The sequence below is a fragment of the Bufo gargarizans genome, chromosome 1 (genome assembly GCF_014858855.1).
Source record: "Bufo gargarizans isolate SCDJY-AF-19 chromosome 1, ASM1485885v1, whole genome shotgun sequence".
NCBI lineage: Eukaryota > Metazoa > Chordata > Amphibia > Anura > Bufonidae > Bufo > Bufo gargarizans.
The window spans coordinates 731,220,686-731,241,820 of NC_058080.1; the positions used below are offsets into that span (position 1 = coordinate 731,220,686).

The 21,135-nt window shown below is 45.6% G+C and overlaps 1 protein-coding gene across 4 annotated transcripts in view; it reads right to left on the reverse strand.

Annotated features, from left to right (window-relative positions):
• Positions 1 to 21,135, reverse strand: part of AMACR (alpha-methylacyl-CoA racemase) — a 51,953-nt gene that overhangs the window by 17,101 nt on the left and 13,717 nt on the right. For 2 of the 4 annotated variants that reach the window (XM_044292677.1, XM_044292678.1), the window contains exons 2-4: positions 13,035 to 13,283; positions 12,054 to 12,197; positions 10,182 to 10,342 (exon numbers count right to left, since the gene is read on the reverse strand). In XM_044292677.1, the coding sequence (XP_044148612.1) occupies positions 10,182 to 10,342; positions 12,054 to 12,197; positions 13,035 to 13,281 (552 nt within the window). In that variant the 5' untranslated portion in view covers positions 13,282 to 13,283. Of the gene's footprint in view, positions 1 to 10,181; positions 10,343 to 12,053; positions 12,198 to 13,034; positions 13,284 to 14,202; positions 14,226 to 14,262; positions 14,365 to 14,460; positions 14,497 to 21,135 lie in introns of those variants that run through there. The other 2 variants (XM_044292680.1, XM_044292679.1) reach the window with 2 other exon arrangements.

Sequence of the window (21,135 nt, forward strand, 5' to 3'; positions counted from 1 at the left end):
TCTAAGATAAAAGGATCATAAGATTTATTAAAATATTTGATTGATGAATTCTCTTAGCCTCTGGACCAGGAGGGTACTATTACAACTAGTGGAGAGCACCTAGTAGGCGTACTGAATATTTTAGTCCATGGAATGTTTATCAAAGTAAAAAAGGTATGCAAATCAGCTCTCTTTCCCCAAAAAAGGAAAGAAAGCTGTGCCTCTAGTGCTGCCCGTTAGAAGTCAATGTTCAACCTTTTAACCAGGCCTTTAGTCATAATTTAGGACAGCTAAGCCAGTTCCCTCTGTTCTACACTGATAAGGGGACAATCAGCCCGAAACACCTATCTGCCGATGAGATACTGGTCTAGTTATAACATAGGAGTTCAAGATATCTTAGGCACCACAGATTCCATCAAGGTACAATTGCAGCAATTGCATTGGGTTCAATGGGTCCACGGTGGAGATGCTCTGCTAAGGTGTTGAATGTCCAAATGTGGAGAAGCAGAAAAGTTGATGGACTCCACTTGCATAAAACATCATGACCCATAACACCAATTGTGGGAACTTGGAAGCTGGATATTATACAACCTGCCCTTGTTGTAAAAATTACATGGGCCTCACTGCTATGGCACTCCAGAGAGAAGTTCATGAACACATCCTTGTGTTCCAAGACAAACGGATGACATCTAAAGGTTAAAACCGGTTCTGCTGACATTTCAGAGTGGTTCATCATGATTATGATGATACTTTGTTGAAAATCCATGAAATATATTCAATATTTACTGGCACCCAGGATGATAACTGGAAAAAACCTTTGGGTCATCAAGATTCAAGGTGAATGGATAAACTGAATACACTTTCACCTTAGGGAAATTCTAGTCTTGCTCCTCAATACGGATATGGATCTATGCGATGCTCTGATTATTTTTTTTTTAGCTGATGTAAGCAACGTTAAGGTTTGCCTTCATTCTAGGCACACCAGGGGAGGTACTCTACTTAAAGGAGTTGTCCAAGATTTTACAACTGATGGCCCATTTTCAGGACTAATGGACGGAGCTCTGTAGTTCAGGTGTTGACTTCCGGCACCGGGACTATCCCGTTACAGCTGGTCGGTGGGGGTGCAGGGTGTCGGACCCCATGACAATCGGATACGAATGGCCTATCCAAAGCATAGGCCATCAGTTGTGTATGAAGACTTTGTGTAACTAGCGAGGGAGTCCTCTTTTTCTGGGACGGACCTCTTTGCATATCTCGCTAATGAGAAACTGCATGCCTGAGAAAAAAAAAAAAAAAAAAAAAAAAAAAAAAAAGGTTGAAAATACTTGATACACCATTATGGATTACTTTGGTGTTTTCCACACCTATTTCCATCTCCACCATCACCCTCTGCTCTTTCTTGGGTGGGGTGGTAGTGCCTGTAGAGCAATGCACATGCGCTGTAGGCTGTTCTACTTATTCCTGGATCTGCTCATGTATCTGGGGACCTGTGATGTAGCGGTGTTCTTGAGCATTGTGCACTCCCTGCGTCTTCACGCCTTGTCCACCGAATTATTTGAGTTTTTATTTCACTGTCCTTTACCCTCCGTGACCGACCACCTCCAGAGGAACCATTTGCTATGAAACATGCGCAGGGAGGGATTGGTGGGTCTCTTAGTTCTTAGATGGTTTATGCTTGACTTTATGGAGAATTTAATTGATGAAGGGCCCATAGATAAGCGGCAACTGAGTTTTTCTGCATATCAGGCCCATTTTTGGCTAGGGACATGCTCAGCATACATGTTGGGAGCACTTCCTGTCAGAGCTAGCAGCAAACTACACATGGACGAGCCTACATTGAGAAATTCACTGAACTCTCCCCTGATACACAGCACCAGCCACACATCAATGTGACAGCCCCTATCAGAATGTATGTGCAATATGGCCCACAGCTGAACTCTTTGCACTTGAGTCTTTCCAGACTTGTGACCTTCTTCACTCTTTATCTAAAATCCAAAGGTTGCGTCTTTATCTGCCTGGTGATAAATAAGGAATGCTACAACAAGGCACAGGACTTGGGGTTCTTTCACATTTGCGGCAGAGAGATCCGGCAAGCGGTTCTGCCGCCGAAACTGCCTGCCGGATCAGGCAAAACGTATGCAAACTGATGGCATTAGTAAGACTGATCAGTTGAAAAAATGCATTGAAATGGATCCGGCATTTTTTTTTTTCACCTTTTTTTCAGACCGGAAGGACGGATTCGCCGCATGCTATGGTTTTATCTTTTGCCTGATCAGTTAAAACGACTGAACTGAAGACATCCTGATGCAAACTGAACGGATTAGGCTACTTTCACAGTGTGATCCGGCGGGCAGTTCAGTCGTCGGAACTGGCCGCTGGATCCGCCGATCTGCCGCTGACTGAAAGCATTTGTGAGACGGATCCGGATGCGGATCCGTCTCACAAATGCATTGAAAGGACGAATCAGTCTCTCCGCTTGTCATGCGGACCGACGGATCCGTCTTGTACATTTTTACCGATCTGCGCATGCGCATGCTGGAATGCCGGATCCGGTATTTTGAATGCCGGATCCGGCGCTAATACATTCCTATGGGAAAAATGCCGGATCCGGCGCTAATACATTCCTATGGGAAAAAATGCCGGATCCGGCGCTCAGGCATGTCTTCAGTTTTTTTCGCCGGAGAGAAAACCGTAGCATGCTGCGGTTTTCTCTTTTGCCTGATCAGTCAAAACGACTGAACTGAAGACATCCTGATGCAAACTGAACGGATTACTCTCCATTCAGAATGCATGGGGATAAAACTGATCAGTTCTTTTCCGGTATAGAGCCCCTGTGACGAAACTCAGCGCCGGAAAAGAAAAACGCAATTGTGAAAGTACCCTAACAAATGACACATCCCAATGTGAAACCTTTGGGGGGGGGGGGGGGCAACTGAGCCCCATTCACTTGAATGGGCAGAGAGAATATAGATGCTGGAGACTGAATAGAAATTCAATCCTTCTGGGCAAAGAACGTTTGCCCTCACACATCAGCTAATTATGTAAATTACTGCAAGACTAGCGAAATCTCGTCAATTCTCTAACGAGCAGTAATGATGTGTAATGTACTATTAATGAGAGCGCCTTCTCTCCTCTCAGGAAGCCCATGCAATCTGAAAAAACGAATCAATTATCTGGGTCGCACATCCCTAACCGGAGGATCCATCCCAGAACTCCGCGCTGTAATGAGATGAGATTTGTATGTTGCTGCAAATAAAGGGAAGACTGACTTTCTACAGGCTTCTTTACGAGTGAATAATTGTAATAAAAAAAAAAGCGAGCGAATGTGATCAATTATCGAGTAGTGTGGAAGAACTAAGCGATTTCACCTCCACAGGGCCCGCCCCATCAACAGTAACCTCCACAGGGCCCGCCCCGTCAACAGTAACCTCCACAGGGCCCGCCCCGTCAACAGTAACCTCCACAGGGCCCGCCCCGTCAACAGTAACCTCCACAGGGCCCGCCCCTTCAACAGTAACCTCCACAGGGCCCGCCCCGTCAACAGTAACCTCCACAGGGCCCGCCCCGTCAACAGTAACCTCCACAGGGCCCGCCCCGTCAACAGTAACCTCCACAGGGCCCGCCCCGTCAACAGCAACCTCCACAGGGCCCGGCCCCTTCAACAGTAACCTGGTGTATAACAGTTGGGATATGAAGAGAAAGACCTGCAGGCTTGTATTAGCTAATGCAGTTTTTTTTTGGGAATATCTCAGAAGCGGTACGTCCTAGAGAGCCGAGACCCCACAAGATTTATTTCCTGGTAGCAAGGGATGTGTATACCAGGTTTTGTTGAAATGGATGTGCATAATTAAAAATAAATACATATAATATATATATATATATATATATATATATATATATATATATATATATATATATATATATATATATATATATATATATATATATATATATATATATCTCTATCCATGCCCAAACAATTAAACATTTTTATAATATAAAATCTAAATCTTGTACGGTGAACGCTTTAATGAAGTAAAAAAAATGGAAATGGATGATTCGCCATTTTTGCAGCGTTTCACTTCCCCCCAAAAAAAAAGGAATAATAAGTTGTCAAACAAACACACTCCAAAATTGTATAATTTAAAACAAGAGATCAACCGGCAAAAATTTGTCTCGTACACAAAGAAAAAAAAAAGTTTTTATGAAGGGAACAGGTCAGTTTTACTGCATAGGAAATGCCTTAAAAACAAAGCCCATAAAATTGTGGCGGGATTTTTTCCCAGCTTTTCATTACATTGTATGCAATATTAAATGGTGTCATTAGAAAGTACAAGTTGTCCTGCAAAAAAAACAAAAAAAAAAAAAAACAAGCCCTCATACAGCTATGTAAATGGAAAAAAACAAAAAAAAAAAAAAAAGTTATGGCTCTCGGAAGACGGAGTGAAAAATAAATAAATACATTTAAAAAAAAAAATAAAAATAAAAAAAAAAATCGCCCGGGGGTTAAATGGTTAAAACCTGCATACCCAGCTTTTTTTTTTTTTTTTTTTTCAGGGGTTTTCTTTATAGGACTTGAAAATGCAAGAACGGTCAAATAAAGCTTGTACAAAATGTAGCAAAGTAAAGAGAAAAAAAAATAAAAACTACAAAATAAAACTACACTTGTACAAATAGTGTGAACGGGCCCTTAAAGTGACAGGTGCAGAAATCCTGCAACGTATAACCAAGTCTAAAACCACAAAGTAAATCATGGCGTCTGCTTGGCGCAAACATCACAGAATCTGAACATTAGCGCAAACCTCGAGGGAGAGCGTCTTAACAGAAGATGAAAATGTGTACGGCCTGCAGGAAGATCCAGAGGAGACTCGGGGAAGCGGGATCTAATCAATTACCCGGTTAATACGCCATGACAGCGAGCAGGCCAGACAGCATGAAACAGGTTATTGACTATGATAGGAATAGTAGTCCTGGGGGACGCCTCTCATGGTAGGCTTACTCACTCTGCTATTGATTTTATGGCATTCCTCTGCTTGGCGATTAGTACTGTCTGGTGGTACAGGAACTATAAGAATCTTTACCGCAATACAGCGCACAGATCAGTATCAGAAATATGCAGCCGTCTCCTTTAAGAGCTGCGCTACATGTCACCAGCACAGGCATGAGACCCCAACCATCACCCAACATCCAGCCCTTGCCTCACCGGAGTGTGGGCAGCCAGCTCTATTCATTAGCCGAGATCGCCGTGTATAATGTAGCAGAGCCGAATTGACTACAAGCTTCCCTGCAATCCCATGTGCAACCATTCTAATTCCAAACGGAGTTGAGCAAAACAGCAAATCCAGCTCTGCTACATTGGTAGCTAACTGATTTGAAACAAGACAATCACTATAAACTTTAATGTAGTTAGATCATTAAATAAACAGTATTTTGTGCTGGAGGTAATGGATGTCAGTACAGCCACCACAGGGCCCACTCGGGTGGACGGATGGCACCCCTGCACAGAAGCAGCCACATAGCCATAACTTCTTATGGCAGAATTTTTTGTTTCTACCAATAGCAGCCACTAGGGGAGCTCCCCCTAGTGGTGGCAGACAGAATTATCATTGCGATCTCGCTCCCTGCTCCTGCCTCTAGGCAGATGTGACGCATAGGGGGGGTTCTGTTGTCATGAAGACCTTCCGACGCGCCCCCGGCAGGCGCTCCCGCTGTCAGATTCAACTCTGACCTGATCAGAGCGATGGGTATATGGGCAGCGCAGGAGCATTCACTATTAACCGTTCCCGCACAGGATCACTCACATTAGATGTCCATGTACTAATTGCATCATGATCTGTATTGGATGTTCTAGCAGCCAAAACAGTTATCGCAGCGCAAGTCCATATTGAATGTTCAGGCAGCCCACCTTCGTTTGGGACATTAATGATATTCTGTCAGCATTTGGGGTCTGTATTCACATATTCATGATCCCACATGTGGTTAAACCACATATGTAGGAGGATGTACCCACATGTTCACATTATTTTTTTTTTGTTTAGTATCAAGTGACAGTTTTTCTTCCTCTAAGGCCTCTTTCACACTTGCGTTGTCCGGATCCGTCGTGTACTCCACTTGCCGGAATTACACGCCGGATCCGGAAAAACGCAAGTGAACTGAAAGCATTTGAAGACGGATCAGTCTTCAAAATGCGTTCAGTGTTACTATGGCAGCCAGGACGCTATTAAAGTCCTGGTTGCCATAGTAGTAGTGGGGAGCGGGGGAGCGGTATACTTACCGTCCGCGCGGCTCCCGGGGCGCTCCAGAATGACGTCAGACCACCCCATGCACATGGATGACGTGTCCATGCGATCACTTCATCCATGTGCGTGGGGCGCCCTGACGTCACTCTGGAGCGCCCCGGGAGCCGCACGGACGGTAAGTATACTGCTCCCCCGCTCCCCACTACACTTTACCATGGCAAACAGGACTTTAGCGTCCCGGCAGCCATGGTAACCATTCAGAAAAAGCTAAACGTCGGATCCGGCAATGCGCCGAAACAACGTTTAGCTTAAGGCCGGATCCGGTTTAATGCCTTTCAATGGGCATTAATTCCGGATCCGGCCTTGCGGCAAGTCTTCAGGATTTTTGGCCGGAGCAAAAAGCGCAGCATGCTGCGGTATTTTCTCCGGCCAAAAAACGTTCCGGTCCTGAACTGAAGACATCCTGATGCATCCTGAACGGATTTCACTCCATTCAGAATGCATTAGGATAAAACTGATCAGGATTCTTCCGGCATAGAGCCCCGACGACGGAACTCTATGCCGGAAGAAAAGAACAACGCAGGTGTGAAAGAGCCCTTACTCTGACTCCCGCAGAGAGAAGCAGGAGTGTTCATTTAATCCCCAAAAAAATGGGAGGAGGAAGCAACCTCTAGCTCCTATAGATTTATCAAACTCCTATTACAGGAAGAAAAACTTGATACTAAACAAAAAAATAAGTGAACAATCTGAGGGAACAAGCCCTGACATTTAAGGACCATACACAATTTATGAAAAAGGAGAAACAGTTACAAAATTCTCTAGAAAGATTTCAATATACGATACGAGATCGGAAACAATTTGTAAAAGACTCGCTAGAATTTAAAGAGAATACAGCATACTCCTTTCTTCTTATTAAAAAAACAATCCAAAGATTCCCACACAGATATTTCCTCCTCAGAAGCAGAAGGGTCAGATAGTGAGACGGCAAGAGAGAGGAAAAGGCAGAGGACAAAGAGGAAGAGCAGCGAGAACTAGGTACACGAGACCAAATCAGTATACAGATAACAGTACTGACAAATCTTAGACTTCATCTAATGTACCCGCTGGAATAAGGATATTGCACTCTTTGAAAGCTGCTCTGGCACTTCGTCTTGCAAGATATAAAAATAAATAAACAAATTAAAAAAAAATTAAAAAAGTGTGAGAAGATGAATATGGATACTCCGGATCTCCAGATAACAAAAACATTGATGGATCTATTAACATAGGGAGAGAGGGGGAAAGAAAAAAAAAAAAGAAAAAAAAACTGATCGGAGGGTCCCTTTACAAAAAGCGACCAAATGCCACCACCACTGCCTGACTCATATCTCAATTTTCCAGACCTGGAAATGATTACCCCTAAACTTAGGGGTCCAGGAAACATGAGCTACAGTATGATGAATCTGTGGCTCTAAAGAAACTAGAGCAAGATAAAAAATATCATAATAAAACCCGCTGTCGGGGGGGGGACGACATAGTGGTAATGGACCAAAAGATATATGTCAAGATGTGCATGGACATCCTCAGTGACACCAAGGCATATAAGATCCTTGATAAGAACCCTTGTCCAGTTTTCCTGACAAGGGGTCTCAGACAAAAAAAAATAATAACTGACGAACATGAATTTGACTTTCTTTTGCCAAATTACCCCATAACAGCGACATTCTACTCCCTACCTAAGATACATAAGGGGGGGTCACGCCACTTAAGGGGCGTCCGATTATATCCGGAGTAGGAAGCATCGGACAAAACTTTGGTATATATGTCGACCACATCATTAGACCATTTGTGGAAACTCTTCCCTCCTACATACGGGACACATCAGACCTTCTGCTAAGACTGGAAGGGGTGTATGGCACAATTATTATTTTTTTAATCTTCAATAAACCACAAGCTCAGGGGTACCGCGATGGGCAGCCCTTGTGTGCCGGCATACGCAAGTTTACTCCTGGGCTGGTGGGAAGCTAACTGTATCTGGTCAGATGACCTCATCCAATAGCATAACATCAGCCTATGGCTGAGCTTCATCAATGATATTTTTGTGCTATGGAAGGGGACGAAGGACTCATTTAATGATTTTGTGGAGACCATCAATGATAATGAATTAGGCCTAAGATTTACATCGACCTGTGACTCCATCACTCTCCCGTTCCTTGATGTGCAAATACAGAGAGGACGTAATAGTCTCCTGAAATGGGGGAGCGCACACCCTCACTCGCTACGCAGAGGGATTCCGAAAGGACAATACGAGAATACGACGCAACTGCTCAAATATGTCTAATTTTAAGAAAGAGGCAAATGATCTAATGGCAAGGTTCAGAGAAAGAAGATACCCTGATGGGGATTTGAGTCAGCATGTACATTCAAAAGAGAAACATTACTAATCCCCAGAGAATCAGAGAACACACAAACAACCGGTAAGAGTTATCGGTATGTTTGACAACGCACATGAACGTATAAGACAGATCATAAAGAAACATGAAGACCCAGATCTTCAGGATGTGATTGGGCCTTACCCTCAGATCACGTACAGGAAGGGACGAAGTCTAAGGGACAGATTGGTCCATAGCCATTATCAGCCTCCAGCAAGAGAAGGAGGCCGGCTAACACGATGCCCGAGAGGCATGTTCAGATGCGGTAAATGTGTGGCGTGTAGCCAAGTAAGGGCAACAAAGGAGTTCACATGTTCAAAGACAGGTATTGTATATAAAAGCAAGGACTATTAATTGTCAGACAGCAGGAGTGGTCTACCTGGCACAATGTAGTTGTCCATCCTGAGGCTGGGGGGGGGGGGGGGGGGGGGGGGGGTCGCTCTTTTCAGGGCGAGTGCTCCGACATACAGCCATACTAGATTTCCCTAACCTGAGATCAGGGACTGTTGTGGGCTGGAGTATTTTTTGAGTACCGCCAGTTATATTGACCCCCGCCTGATACACAAAAAAGGTAGACCTGGCTATTCAACCCCATCTTGTGTCTTTTTTTAGTAAATACCTTTCCTAATTGATTTTTAAAATTTATCAAAATAAAAGTTAAAATTAATCTTTTGGTAAAGGCACACTCCGTTTACATAGAACGAGGTATAGAGGTTAATGCAAATAATATATGGTGCTCTGGGACTAATGTGTGTTAATACTAGGGAGGCCGACAGTCCGGTTTTCTGACTCCCTGTCCTCCATGGATGCAGGGATGTCCTTTTCAGTAGCTCATGCTCAGACAACAGCATTTTGCAGTCTGAGCGTGGGCTGCAGGCACAAAATGACCCTCACCCCCTGCAGCTCACCGGATGTTCTTCAATTTTTTATTTTAATTTATCTCTGTCGACAGGGTGGGGCGTGGGTAGAGAGTCCAGCATTTGGGGGTGAACCAAGTGGCCACCCTAGTTAATACCCACAACCATTGGTGTAACTAGAACTGATGGGGCCCCACTGAATTTTTTTTTTAACAGGGTCCCTTCCTTTATCCAGAAACTCCCTCCTCCTGTGCAACCCTCACACCTGCTGCTAGTCACGATCACTCTCTCAGACCAGGCCTGGAGCACGCCGTCGTCCGTTTCCTATACATATATACTGTATGTCATGTCACTATAATACAGTTGAGGGGGTCCCTGACAATATAACCCTTCAGTCCTCCTCCTGGGCGGGCCCCGTAGCAGCCACTTCCCCTGCTTCCACTGCCCACGACCTATGGAAGTCTGGGGCGAGATAGAAGTAATGCCTAATATTCTTGGCGGTTTGGGATTAATGATATATTGTGTGGTGGTCTTTAAGGGCTTCACAACCGTCGCGTCTCATCCAAATTTATGCTTTTGCCCTTGAATATTGACTCCTTAGGAGGAGTCATAACACAAAAGATCCGTCTCACCGCAGACATTGGTGGCACATCGCATTGTATTTCACCCCTCTAGGGGAGGCAGGGCCTACTTACCATACTCGAATCAATGACCTGCCCTTGCCCCGATCTTGTGCGCTCAAAAAGAGCCATGACAATCCCCAGCGCACAGGAGTAACTGCCCCCGGCAAAGTCAGCAATCAGGTTCATAGGGAAGGTTGGGTTCTCGTCGTGTTTTCCAAGTCTCGACAGCAAACCTAGAAAACGGCAAGAAAATCCATTTACAGCATAATGGTTAAGGCACAGCTCACCTCCTCCCCCTCCCTGCGCAAGACACAAAGCCATGTCCACAGAACTCTGCCATAGAAGGCAGTGAGTCTACAGCTTTCGATGGTCCATGGGGGCTGTCTCTAAATGCTGTTAATAGCAGCTCAGGCAGGATGGCCATTATCATACATTATAAATGTACAGAATCTGGCTGTAATTAGTAAACTATAATGGGAGGTGGGAGATTGTATGATTTCTCCCTCCCAGCCGGGCATAATAAGTCAGCCTCGGCTGATCAGTATAGAATTTTCTATGTATACCATTAGTATGTATAAAGCCTGAATCTCTAATAATCAGTCTATTAGTGGGCCATTGTGTATTCAGAAATATGGTGTCCTTGTCACATAACCTTTAGTCAATTGTGCTCACAGGACAGGTTAATGATTTAACTCCTTCCCAGCTGTGTATTTTTAGCCTACCACAAACAGGCGTACAGTTTTACCTGCTGGATGGTGCATGGCACAGGGCAAAGGAGAGCATCTCCGCACGCTGCGGTTTTTTGTCCAACCGCCTCTCGGCAGGTTTGCCTTGCTGCGGCCGCATCTCCCGCCATCCCCATTTTAGTGAATAGGGACAGGGCGGACTTCCGGCAGCACACGTGTGCAAACATTCGCATGCATCTGGCAGGCCGTTTCCCTGCCGGAGAATCCTAATCGCCAGTGTGAAAGTAGCCTAACCAGCCTGGACTCCAAACTGATACATTGTAACAAACTAGCAGAGAGATTATGTACCAAACCCTCAGCGTTAGGCCAATTACTGACAACAAGCAGAGATCTTACAAATAGTGAATTGAAATACAATGGGGCAGTTTTATCAGTATATTTTTGTCAATTTTCCTGTGTAACTGTAATAAAAAAAAAAACATGGAGTTCGGGTGCAAAATCGTGAGGCCATTAGATACCATGGGTGGGCTGGTCCATACCCCAAGCGTGAATGCAAGAAAAAAATACAAATGTGTTTTAAAACGTACTAAAAAGGTGGTGTCCTCTCTTTACTACCGATTACCTATCCTCGGGACAGGTCATCAACATCAGACAGGGGTCCAAAACCCGGCACCCCCACCGATTAGCTGTTTGAAGAGACGGGAAGGGACGGCTCTGTAGTATTCATTTGACCAGACAGAGCCGTCCCATAGAAGTGAATGCCATACTTGTAACTACACCTGCTCACCACTGCAATTACTGCAGCTAACAGAGCAGAGCAGAGAAGGCAGTGCTCGTACAAGCGCTGCCTTCTCTTCAAACAGCTGATTGGCGGGGTTGCTGGGCGTCAGACCCCCACCTATATGATATTGTTGACCTATCCTAAGGATAGGTCATCAACAGTAAGAAGCGGACAACCCCTTTAATGCCAACTGACTTTTTCAGTTCCTGTATACAATACAGTATGGTCTATTTATGCATTGTAGGAATTCCTGGCTGTCATGTGACAACCAAGCTCCACCCAGGTTAAAAAGATCTAAAAATGGCAGCTGCAAATCAACCTAATCAAAATTAAGAGAAATAATAAATAAATAATAAATAATTTTTACATTTCCAATACACAGTCATCACTGGTGTCCTATACGGGTCCCACAATGCAAATCTGTACAATTCCCCAGCACAGTGGCTGACGTCTATATATGTTATGTGCATACTGTACCTGAGATGGAGACATAATTAATGTCATGACCCGCTGACTGTGCATATTTCCCAGACTGCCCAAATCCCGTCAGTCTTGCATATACGAGTCGTGGATTTTCCTTTAGTATAACCTCCGGCCCGAGGCCCAGATTTTCCATCACACCTGTGAATCAGAACACAGACAGATACTGCAATCTTTGTAGAGTATGTAGACTTTTGCAACCAACAGTTTACAATGTAGCTAAAGTAAGAATGATAAAGTGTTTACAGCTTCTTTGGAAATCTGTCTCCATGGTTACAGACTACAAACTCTGTAGTCAGATCCTGCAGTCACTCTTTTCCATCTGTCCCGTACTAAAAAGTAGGAGATTCTTAAAGGGGTTGTCCTATTACAACAACTTATCGTCTATCCACAGGGGATCGGGCGATAAGTACCCGATTCGCAGAAGTTCCCTAGTTGAATGGGTGCACGCTTGCACTCAGACAGTCTCAGAGCTTACTGGAGCAGCAGACATGCATTTGTATCTGCCGCTTCATTCAAATGTGGAACAAGGACCCCCCATTTTTATGATTAGCAGAGGCCCCAGCAGTCTGACCCCCACTGATCAGACACTTATCCCCCTAGCCGGTGTCTGCCGCTCCATTCAAACAGGGGAATATGACCCCTATTCTCGGGACTGCCAGGGGCCCCAGCATCTGATCCCCACCAATCAGACACTTTGGTTGTTGCAATGGGAGTACCCCTGTAGGAGACTTCCAGGAATACAAAATCAATGGCGTTCCCAAGTCATAAGACAGCTGTTTCTAAGGATTTCACGCTGAAGGCAAGACAGCAACAAGTATGTATGAGAAGATGCAGAGACAGATAGTTGAACATTTTTAATAGGGACCTACTGCAGAATTATAATTTTTTTTAGCACAAAGTATAATGTGATTAATGTGATAATAAAATCTGGCCATAGCTATTAAATAAGACACTTGCATCACGGCAGTCACTTACCTTGTCGGTAAGGCTCGATGAGGACGTCTGACTGTTTGCACAAGGTCTTCAGGACGTTGATCCCTGCCGCGCTCTTCAGATTTAAAGCAATAGATTTTTTACCCCGTGCCATGAGGTCCCCTGAATACTTAGCAGTGGCCCGATCGACCCGGATGACTTTAGCCCCAAAATCAGCAAGTATCATTCCACAGAAGGGGCCGGGGGCCAGACCCGCCAGTTCCAGCACTCGGACTCCAGTCAAAGCCATCACTGCCAACACAAAGGATAAACCGCTTAGCGTGGGCATCCTATGGAACCCAGCAATCAGATGCCAACCTTTACGGGCGGGCTTTTAATTAATGGCCTGTGCCTTGTCGCTACGAAATTACCACTAACATCCATCTCTAGACGCTAATATGGATGTAACATGGGCAGCCACGTAGAGAGTTGTAAGTTTAACATATTTTTAAAATAATTTTTTATCATGTTAATTTTAAATTTTTCATGACAACATCTATATTTAAGCAAAAACCATCAAATCCTGCAGTTTTTGCACTGGCCACTATGCCTAATAATTGGCGCCACTTCTTGGTCTGTACAGATCACATTACTGTGGTTATCTGCTTATCTGTCATTCTAATCCTGCGTGTAATAGTACCACCTCTGTGTATAGATAAGACAGGATCCACCATTCACAATAGACTATTGTCAGAGCTCATCTATTCCCTCCCTGTACAATGACCTCTGCACAGGTCACAGAGCATGCCCAGAAAACTCTCCCTCAGAAGTCAATGAGGTCCCCTCCTGTCCATTGTGCCAGGACCATGTGGCTGCCGTAAAGATAGTAAACTTACCCCTGTTGTATCTACATGAGCAATTAGAACCCTTAAAAACATATATACTTTATTTGATATCCTTCTAAAACAATGACCCTAATTGGTCTCCCCTAATTCAAATGATCATTGGGTCCAGAAGCGGGTAAAAATTAGGAAATGACCAAGGGAGACAAAATTCTTGCCCTACAATGATCCTAAGTTGGTCCTCAGCCCGGAGGCATCTGCGCCGATGGTGGCAATCCTCTGTCCCCGTACCTGCCCTGGAAAAACCCTAATATGCCCTGAAACACAATAAAGACCTAGATACCCCGACACGTTTCCCCCAAGATTTTGGTTCATCAGGGGGTACATACAAGGTAAATGAAGGGCTAATAAAGAGGCGGTGACTGTTCCACCCCCCCACTTCTCCAAACCTGTGGAGGACAGGAAACGGATAACGCCAGAAGATAGGGCTGGTTGATGCAAAGATATATGATGTGGACATGTGATATCCAGACTGGATGACAAGGTTCCTCCTAAAAAAGGTAGGTGAGGAAGACCACCGTCAGTAATACAAACTGAGAAAAACACCACATGTAAAGGAAAGGGGAAAAAGTCCAAGCAGTACTTACACGTGTCCGTGTGCAGATGCGCCCAGCCCCACCGGAGGTACCGAGATAAAGCGGCCTTGCGGTGAGTCCGAAAGTGCCCGCTTAAGTAGCCGGCATATAGTGTGCCACAATCGCGCCCCCGATGACCAGACTTCCGGTTAATGGTGCGTTCCAGCGTGGAACGCACCTAACTTCCGTCTGGTGAGACACAGATGTAGTCACTGGCCGAAGTAACCAGGATTCCGGTTTATGGTGCGTTCCAGCATGGAACCAATCACCAGGAGGAGGAGGGGGGAAAAAAAAAAAAAAGGAATATTCCAACAGAAAAGATAATATTAGATGTAGTGAGTCAATAGTTTCCGCTTACAACATTTGTACTGCTCATTCTCAATAAAAGGGGACATCTTTACCCACTCAAGTGAATGCTCCACATGCCACATCCAAGCACGTCCCCCCACTGACTCAGATGAAAAGGGGGAGGGAAGAAATGAATCCCACAGATACCATGGAATTCATACAGGACAGAACCCATTAATTATAAACAAGTGACAAAAATACACGTCACCCAAAAGTAAAATTTAGATGCTTCACGCATCCATGGCCGCTATAGGGAAAACATATTTTACTCACAAGTCTCCTGTATTTTCAGAAAGAGGAAAAGGAACAATTTATCTACAAGAAACAGCTGAAGGTCGACCTCTCGTTAAGGCCTCCAGGGGACTGGGAATGGAAATGATAAATCCATTCTGTTTCCTTTTGCAAGATCTTCTTATCCCAGTCTCCCTTCTTCAGTGATGGGGGAATAGTCTCCAGTACTGAGAAACGCAGTAAACCGGGGTCCCCTGAATGTTTCTCCACTACGTGGCTAACCACAGGGGTATCCATTTTCTTCAAGACGTCATTCACGTGTTCACAGACTCTCCTCCTCAACTCACGGGTAGGCTTGCCGACATAGTCCTTTGGACAGGGACATTGGCAGACATATACAACCCCCCTGGTCCTACAATTAATAAAGTCCCTAATCGGAAAAATACAGTTGGTGACCGAACAAGTAACAGTTTTATAGATCGAAATGAAGGTGCAAGCCTTGCATCCTCCACATTTAAACATTCCGATGGGTTTCCTGGGCAACCAGGTGTCTTTTCCAGGTGGGGTCACGTAGTGGCCGTGAACCAACAGGTCACGAAGGCTCCTCCCCCTAGGATAAGTAATGCTAGAGTACTTTGTAATGGTATCAGTGAGGTCCGGGTCCATCAACAAAATGGGCCAATATTTGTTTAGGATCTTTTTTATCTCCCCACCGGCACTGTCAAATGTAGAAATCAGTCGGATGGAAGTCTGATTTTGTGTCGGTGTTTTGGGGATAAGGAGATCACTTCTATCCATGGCCTGTACCTCTTGGAAGGCCTTCCTTAAACCCCCCTGTGGATAGCCACGGTCCAGAATCCTAGTGTAAAGTTTCCTAGCCTCACTATGGAATGCCTCTGGATTGGAGAAATTTCTCCTTACTCTCAAATATTGGCCCTTTGGGATACCCCTTTTCTGGGGAGAGGGTGGCAACTGTCCCAATGTAATATGCTATTGGTCGGGGTTGGTTTCCTGAATATTGTTTTTGCCAGCCTCTCTCCCTGTTTGGAGACCCTCACATCCAAGAACGTGATGGAATCTTCCTGGATCTCATGCGTAAATTCAAAACCAACCTCGTTTATGTTCAACCGTCAACAAACTTGGTAAAATCAGGCCCTACTGCCATTCCACAGGATGAAAACATCATCCATGTAACGAGTCCATAGTAAGATCTTATTATGCCACCACATTCGGTGGTCCAGAAAGACAATAGTGTCCACCCACCAGCCCAGAAATAGATTCGCATAGGTGGGGGCAAAGGGGCTACCCACTGCGGTACCTCTGAGCTGGTGGTACACACGTGTGTTAAATAGGTAGAAGTTATGAGTGAAGACAGAATTGAGGAGGTGGAGAATAAATTCATTGTGAGATCTACAGTAAGTGGCACGAGTGCGCAAGTAGTAATCTACTGCCAGTAGGCCCTTCTCATGTGGAATGCTACTGTATAGAGATTCTACATCAATGCTGGCCAGATAGCAGGTGGGATCCACATTAACAGTTTCTATCTTGCTAAGGAAATCCATCATTTCCCTTCTATAGGATGGTAATGCCATTACAAACTTTCTCAGTACATGATCTAAATAGATACTAAAGTTTTGTATTAACCCCTTCACGCATTATGACGTACAGGTACGTCATTGCCTGCCAGGGGGATGCATGGAGCAGGCCTCTGCAGTAAGCCCGCTTCATACGCGCGATCTGCCGGCTGTATGATACAGCGGGCATCCGGCCACACTGACAGGAAGCGGCAATCTCGTCGCCCCTGCTATTTAACCCCTCAAGGCTGATCGCGGCACCTGTGAAGTGATGCAGCTCCATCCGTGAAACCGCGGGGCTCCGATCGGTTGCCATGGCAGCTTGGATCCAGGCCTGCCATGGCTTTCTCCATACTGAGCTATGCACGAGGCATAGCGCAGAATGGAATGTGTAAAAATCCTATTCACCGTAATAGATCTCCATTATGGTGAATAGGAGAGGGGATCAAAAGATCCTATGTACGAAGCCTCTATGGGGGCTAATTGTTGTAAAAAAAAGTTTAAAGTAAAAAAAACATTAATATAAAAAATTTGAATCACCCACCTTTCCTAATTTTACATCTAAAAATATATAAACAAAAAAATAAATAAACATATTGAGTATCGGCGCGTCCGAAAGTGTCAGAACTATTAAATTTTTTTTTTTTTTGTGCGGTGAATGCAGTAACAGAAAAAAATAAATAAAAAACATGCGTTTTGCAATTTTTTAGTCTCCGCCACCCAAAAAAAAATTTGAATAACGGTGATCAAAACGTTGTATATACTACAAAAAATGGCATCAATGAAAACCACAGTTCGTTACGCAAAAAACAAGCCCTTATAAAGCTCTATAGACCGAAATATAAAAAATTTTGATTTTTCTGAAGGTTAATTTTTTTTTACTTAAAGTAGTAAAACAAACAAACAAAAAAAAAAAAGTTCAAGTTTGGTATCGCCGCATTCGTATTGAGCCGCAGAATAAGAATGTCAGGTAATTTTTTGTGCATAGTGAACGCTGTGATGTCAAAACCCCAAAACCCTTGGTGAAATTCTTTTTTTATTTTTCATTTTGCCACACTAATCATTTTTTTTCTAATACAACAAATGTTAAATTAAATGGTGGCATTAAAAAACTTGTGGGGAGTAGATCTGAGAAGGGATCTTCACACGCCCCCCTTGGACCTTCCTCCATGAGGTCTAGAAAGATCCATAGATCAGGGAAATCCTCCTCGTTTATCCCTAACCTATCACACGTCTGTCTGTTGTTATTTCTGCCATTTTAACTTTCTGCAAAAAAGGTGCAGATCCTTGACCCAGGTAAAGGGTCTAAAAATCTACAGCCGGTACAAATGACAAGCCCCTCTCTAGTAGACCAATCTCGACCTCACTTAGTAACCGTGAGGAGAGATTTATGATCTGTAAGGACTTGTCGGTGCACAGTTTTCCCTGCTTCTATCTCGTAGGCGATATGGCACCTGGCCCTGAGAAGAAAAAAAGAAAAAAAAAAAAAAGAATTCACACTGCCAGAGGAGGAAACCAAGGAGGAAGATGGTAGATTTCCATCTCGGCCTGTCCATTGTTTGCTGCCCGGTTCTCTGCCCCACCTCCGCCATTTTTTACCCTGTATTTTGCGTGGGGATATCTTTTTCCCGTGTCCCCCTTTATTGCTGTGACCTTGATTGGTCTCAATATCGGAGATACCTGGATCTGAAGATGAAATTTCCGATCCAGATGGAGGTATATCCCAGGGCTTGACAAATTTCCATGGAATCTAGGAGCCAGCTAAAAAAAGTTAGGAGCCGTTTTTTTTTTTTAACCTTATAAAGCCTTATTTTCAGTGACAAAAATAACACCTCTTAAATTAACTTTTAAAGGAGTCTAGAACCAAACTTTCGGATTGCTTATTATTATCAGTGTACTGTGACGTCACTGCAGCATCTCTTCAGTGTTTATCAGCAGTGATGGCCACGAGCCGGTCTGCAACAAATGCAGTCACCACCGGGAGCAGGCAGTTCCGAGAACAGCCCGATGAAAGCCCCCGGCGGCTGTACGCGGAACTGCCTGCTCCAGTTGACCACATTTGTTTCAGACAAAGGGCTTACCTGTGCCTCGCCGGATTTGTGAGTTAAGATGGCAGCCCGCATGTGTTCGCTGGCGAACTGGCCATCACTGTTTAATCAGTGTACTGTGATGTCACCGTGTGCCGCATCTCTTCACTGTGTGCATAATCCCTGCGCTGCGACGTCACTGTGTGCATAATCCCTGCGCTGCAACGTCACTGTCTGCATAATCCCTGCGCTGCAACGTCACTGTCTGCATAATCCCTGCGCTGCAACGTCACTGTCTGCATAATCCCTGCGCTGCAACGTCACTGTCTGCATAATCCCTGCGCTGCAACGTCACTGTCTGCATAATCCCTGCGCTGCAACGTCACTGTGTGCATAATCCCTGCGCTGCAACGTCACTGTGTGCATAATCCCTGCGCTGCAACGTCACTGTGTGCATAATCCCTGCGCTGCAACGTCACTGTGTGCATAATCCCTGCGCTGCAACGTCACTGTGTGCATAATCCCTGCGCTGCAACGTCACTGTGTGCATAATCCCTGCGCTGCAGGTGACAGAACTGAGATCCCTTCCCCAGGATGTTTGTTCCGGGCTCATCATACATCTCATAGGTCTGCTCTTGTAAACGTATTTTGTGACTAGATAAAACTGAAGCAGCGCTGGGTTTGAAGAGAATTGTCCCTCGTTGCACCTGTATCCGCCGTCACTGCGGGATCACTGCCCTTCTGCTGTCCTGGATTATTTGTCCTGTCTGGGGCATAATGGAGTCGCTGTTGTTGGCGTCTCAGGGGCCATCCTTGTGCTCCCTCCGCTGTGGACGCTCACTGAGTCCAGGCCGGGATTTGGTTCTAGCTCTTGCCGGATATACATCCCGTGCTGTGATGGGGGAGGGGGTGGGGCTGCGGTCCTGTTTGTCGGAGGGATCGCGGAGTCCTGCGAGTACGTTAAACCTCATGCACACGTCCGTGGAACACCGGCCTGGAGTGCAGGAGCGCACAGCGTCATTGGTTGCTATGACACGTGCGCTTCCTGCTGCCGCAGCAGTACAGTAGTACACTGGTATGATCTATACCAGTGTATTACTGTATTGCGGAGGCAGCATGAATCACACGGCGTCATAGCAACCAATGACGCCGTGTGCTCCTGCACTCAGGCCGGTGTTCCACGCGCGTGTGCATGAGGCTTTACGGTGATGAGACGGCTCCTCTCCGGGATACGCTGGAAGAGTCTTCGTACAGGAAAACGGAAACCCCGCCGTAGTCACCTGCGCCACTCCCGGGAAATGATGTGTGTGGTGGAGAGCGCCTAGCGGGCAGGTGAGAGCTGCTAGGTACATATCATGAGTCACTCCGCGGCCAGCTGACACTGCTCTGACTGCTAGCAGGCAGAGGGAGTGGTGTCACTCAGCTCAACCCGTCATGTGCACCGTCTGTCACATTGTTAGGAGCTGGCCAATCGCAGCGCAGAGCTCACAGCCTGGGAGAGAAAAAACTCCCAGGCTGTGAGCTCTGCGCTGCGATTGGCCAGCGGTACAGCCTGGGAGGAGGAGACGCCCAGGAGAACAAGGGCAGTCTCCTCCTACTATAACCTAGTGACCGAACATACTGGAGGGCATAGCAGGAGAACGGAGCGGCGCCCTGGGATAATAGTAAGTGCAGTGAGATCCCTGGGCGCCGCTCTACAGATCATGACACTTAATTCACAATATTTTTCCAGGTGAAAGGTCCTCGCTCCAGTGGCTGCGCCCAGCTGCTGGTGTGCTGGGCCTATTTTCAAGCAGGTGCAACTACCCAGACACCAGGACAAAATTCCTGGTCACCATTGCGACCTGGGATTTGTCGAGCCCTGGACTATATCCTTCTTGTCGATCTGATAAGCCCTGTTCTCCTTGAAGTCACCTAGATCTTTGGTGAACTGTCTATGTTTACGTTCCTTAAAGAAGACCTTTCACCAAAACACATGTATAGAAACAGTTACATTACCTAACAGTGCGGCCCCCGGTGATATATTTCCAAATTATTTTTTCTGTGGTCTCTGGTAGTTCTGGCACCTCATATGCGAATGAGGCTATTTGGTTCGAGTTGGCAGCGACTAGAATTTGTACAAGGCGCGGTTTTCTTCTCCCTGGCTAAGAGCGCATCCAATCAGAGCGCCGCGCTCTTAGCCAGGGAGAAGGAGCTCAAGTTCTCGCGAGAACTTTGAGCTTTTACACATCCCGAGGCGTGCACCATCTTGGAGTCACCGGCAGAGAGGATCGCATAGGCGGCGGCAGCAGCATCCTGTCAGTAAGTTTTCATACTTACTGACAGGATGCTGCTGCTGCCTAGGCGATCCTCTCCGCCGGGGACTTCAAGATGGTGCACGCCTCGGGATGTGTAAAAGCTCAAAGTTCTCGCGAGAACTTGAGCTCCTTCTCCCTGGCTAAGAGCGCGGCGCTCTGATTGGATGCGCGCTTAGCCAGGGAGAAGAAAACCGCGCCTTGTACAAATTC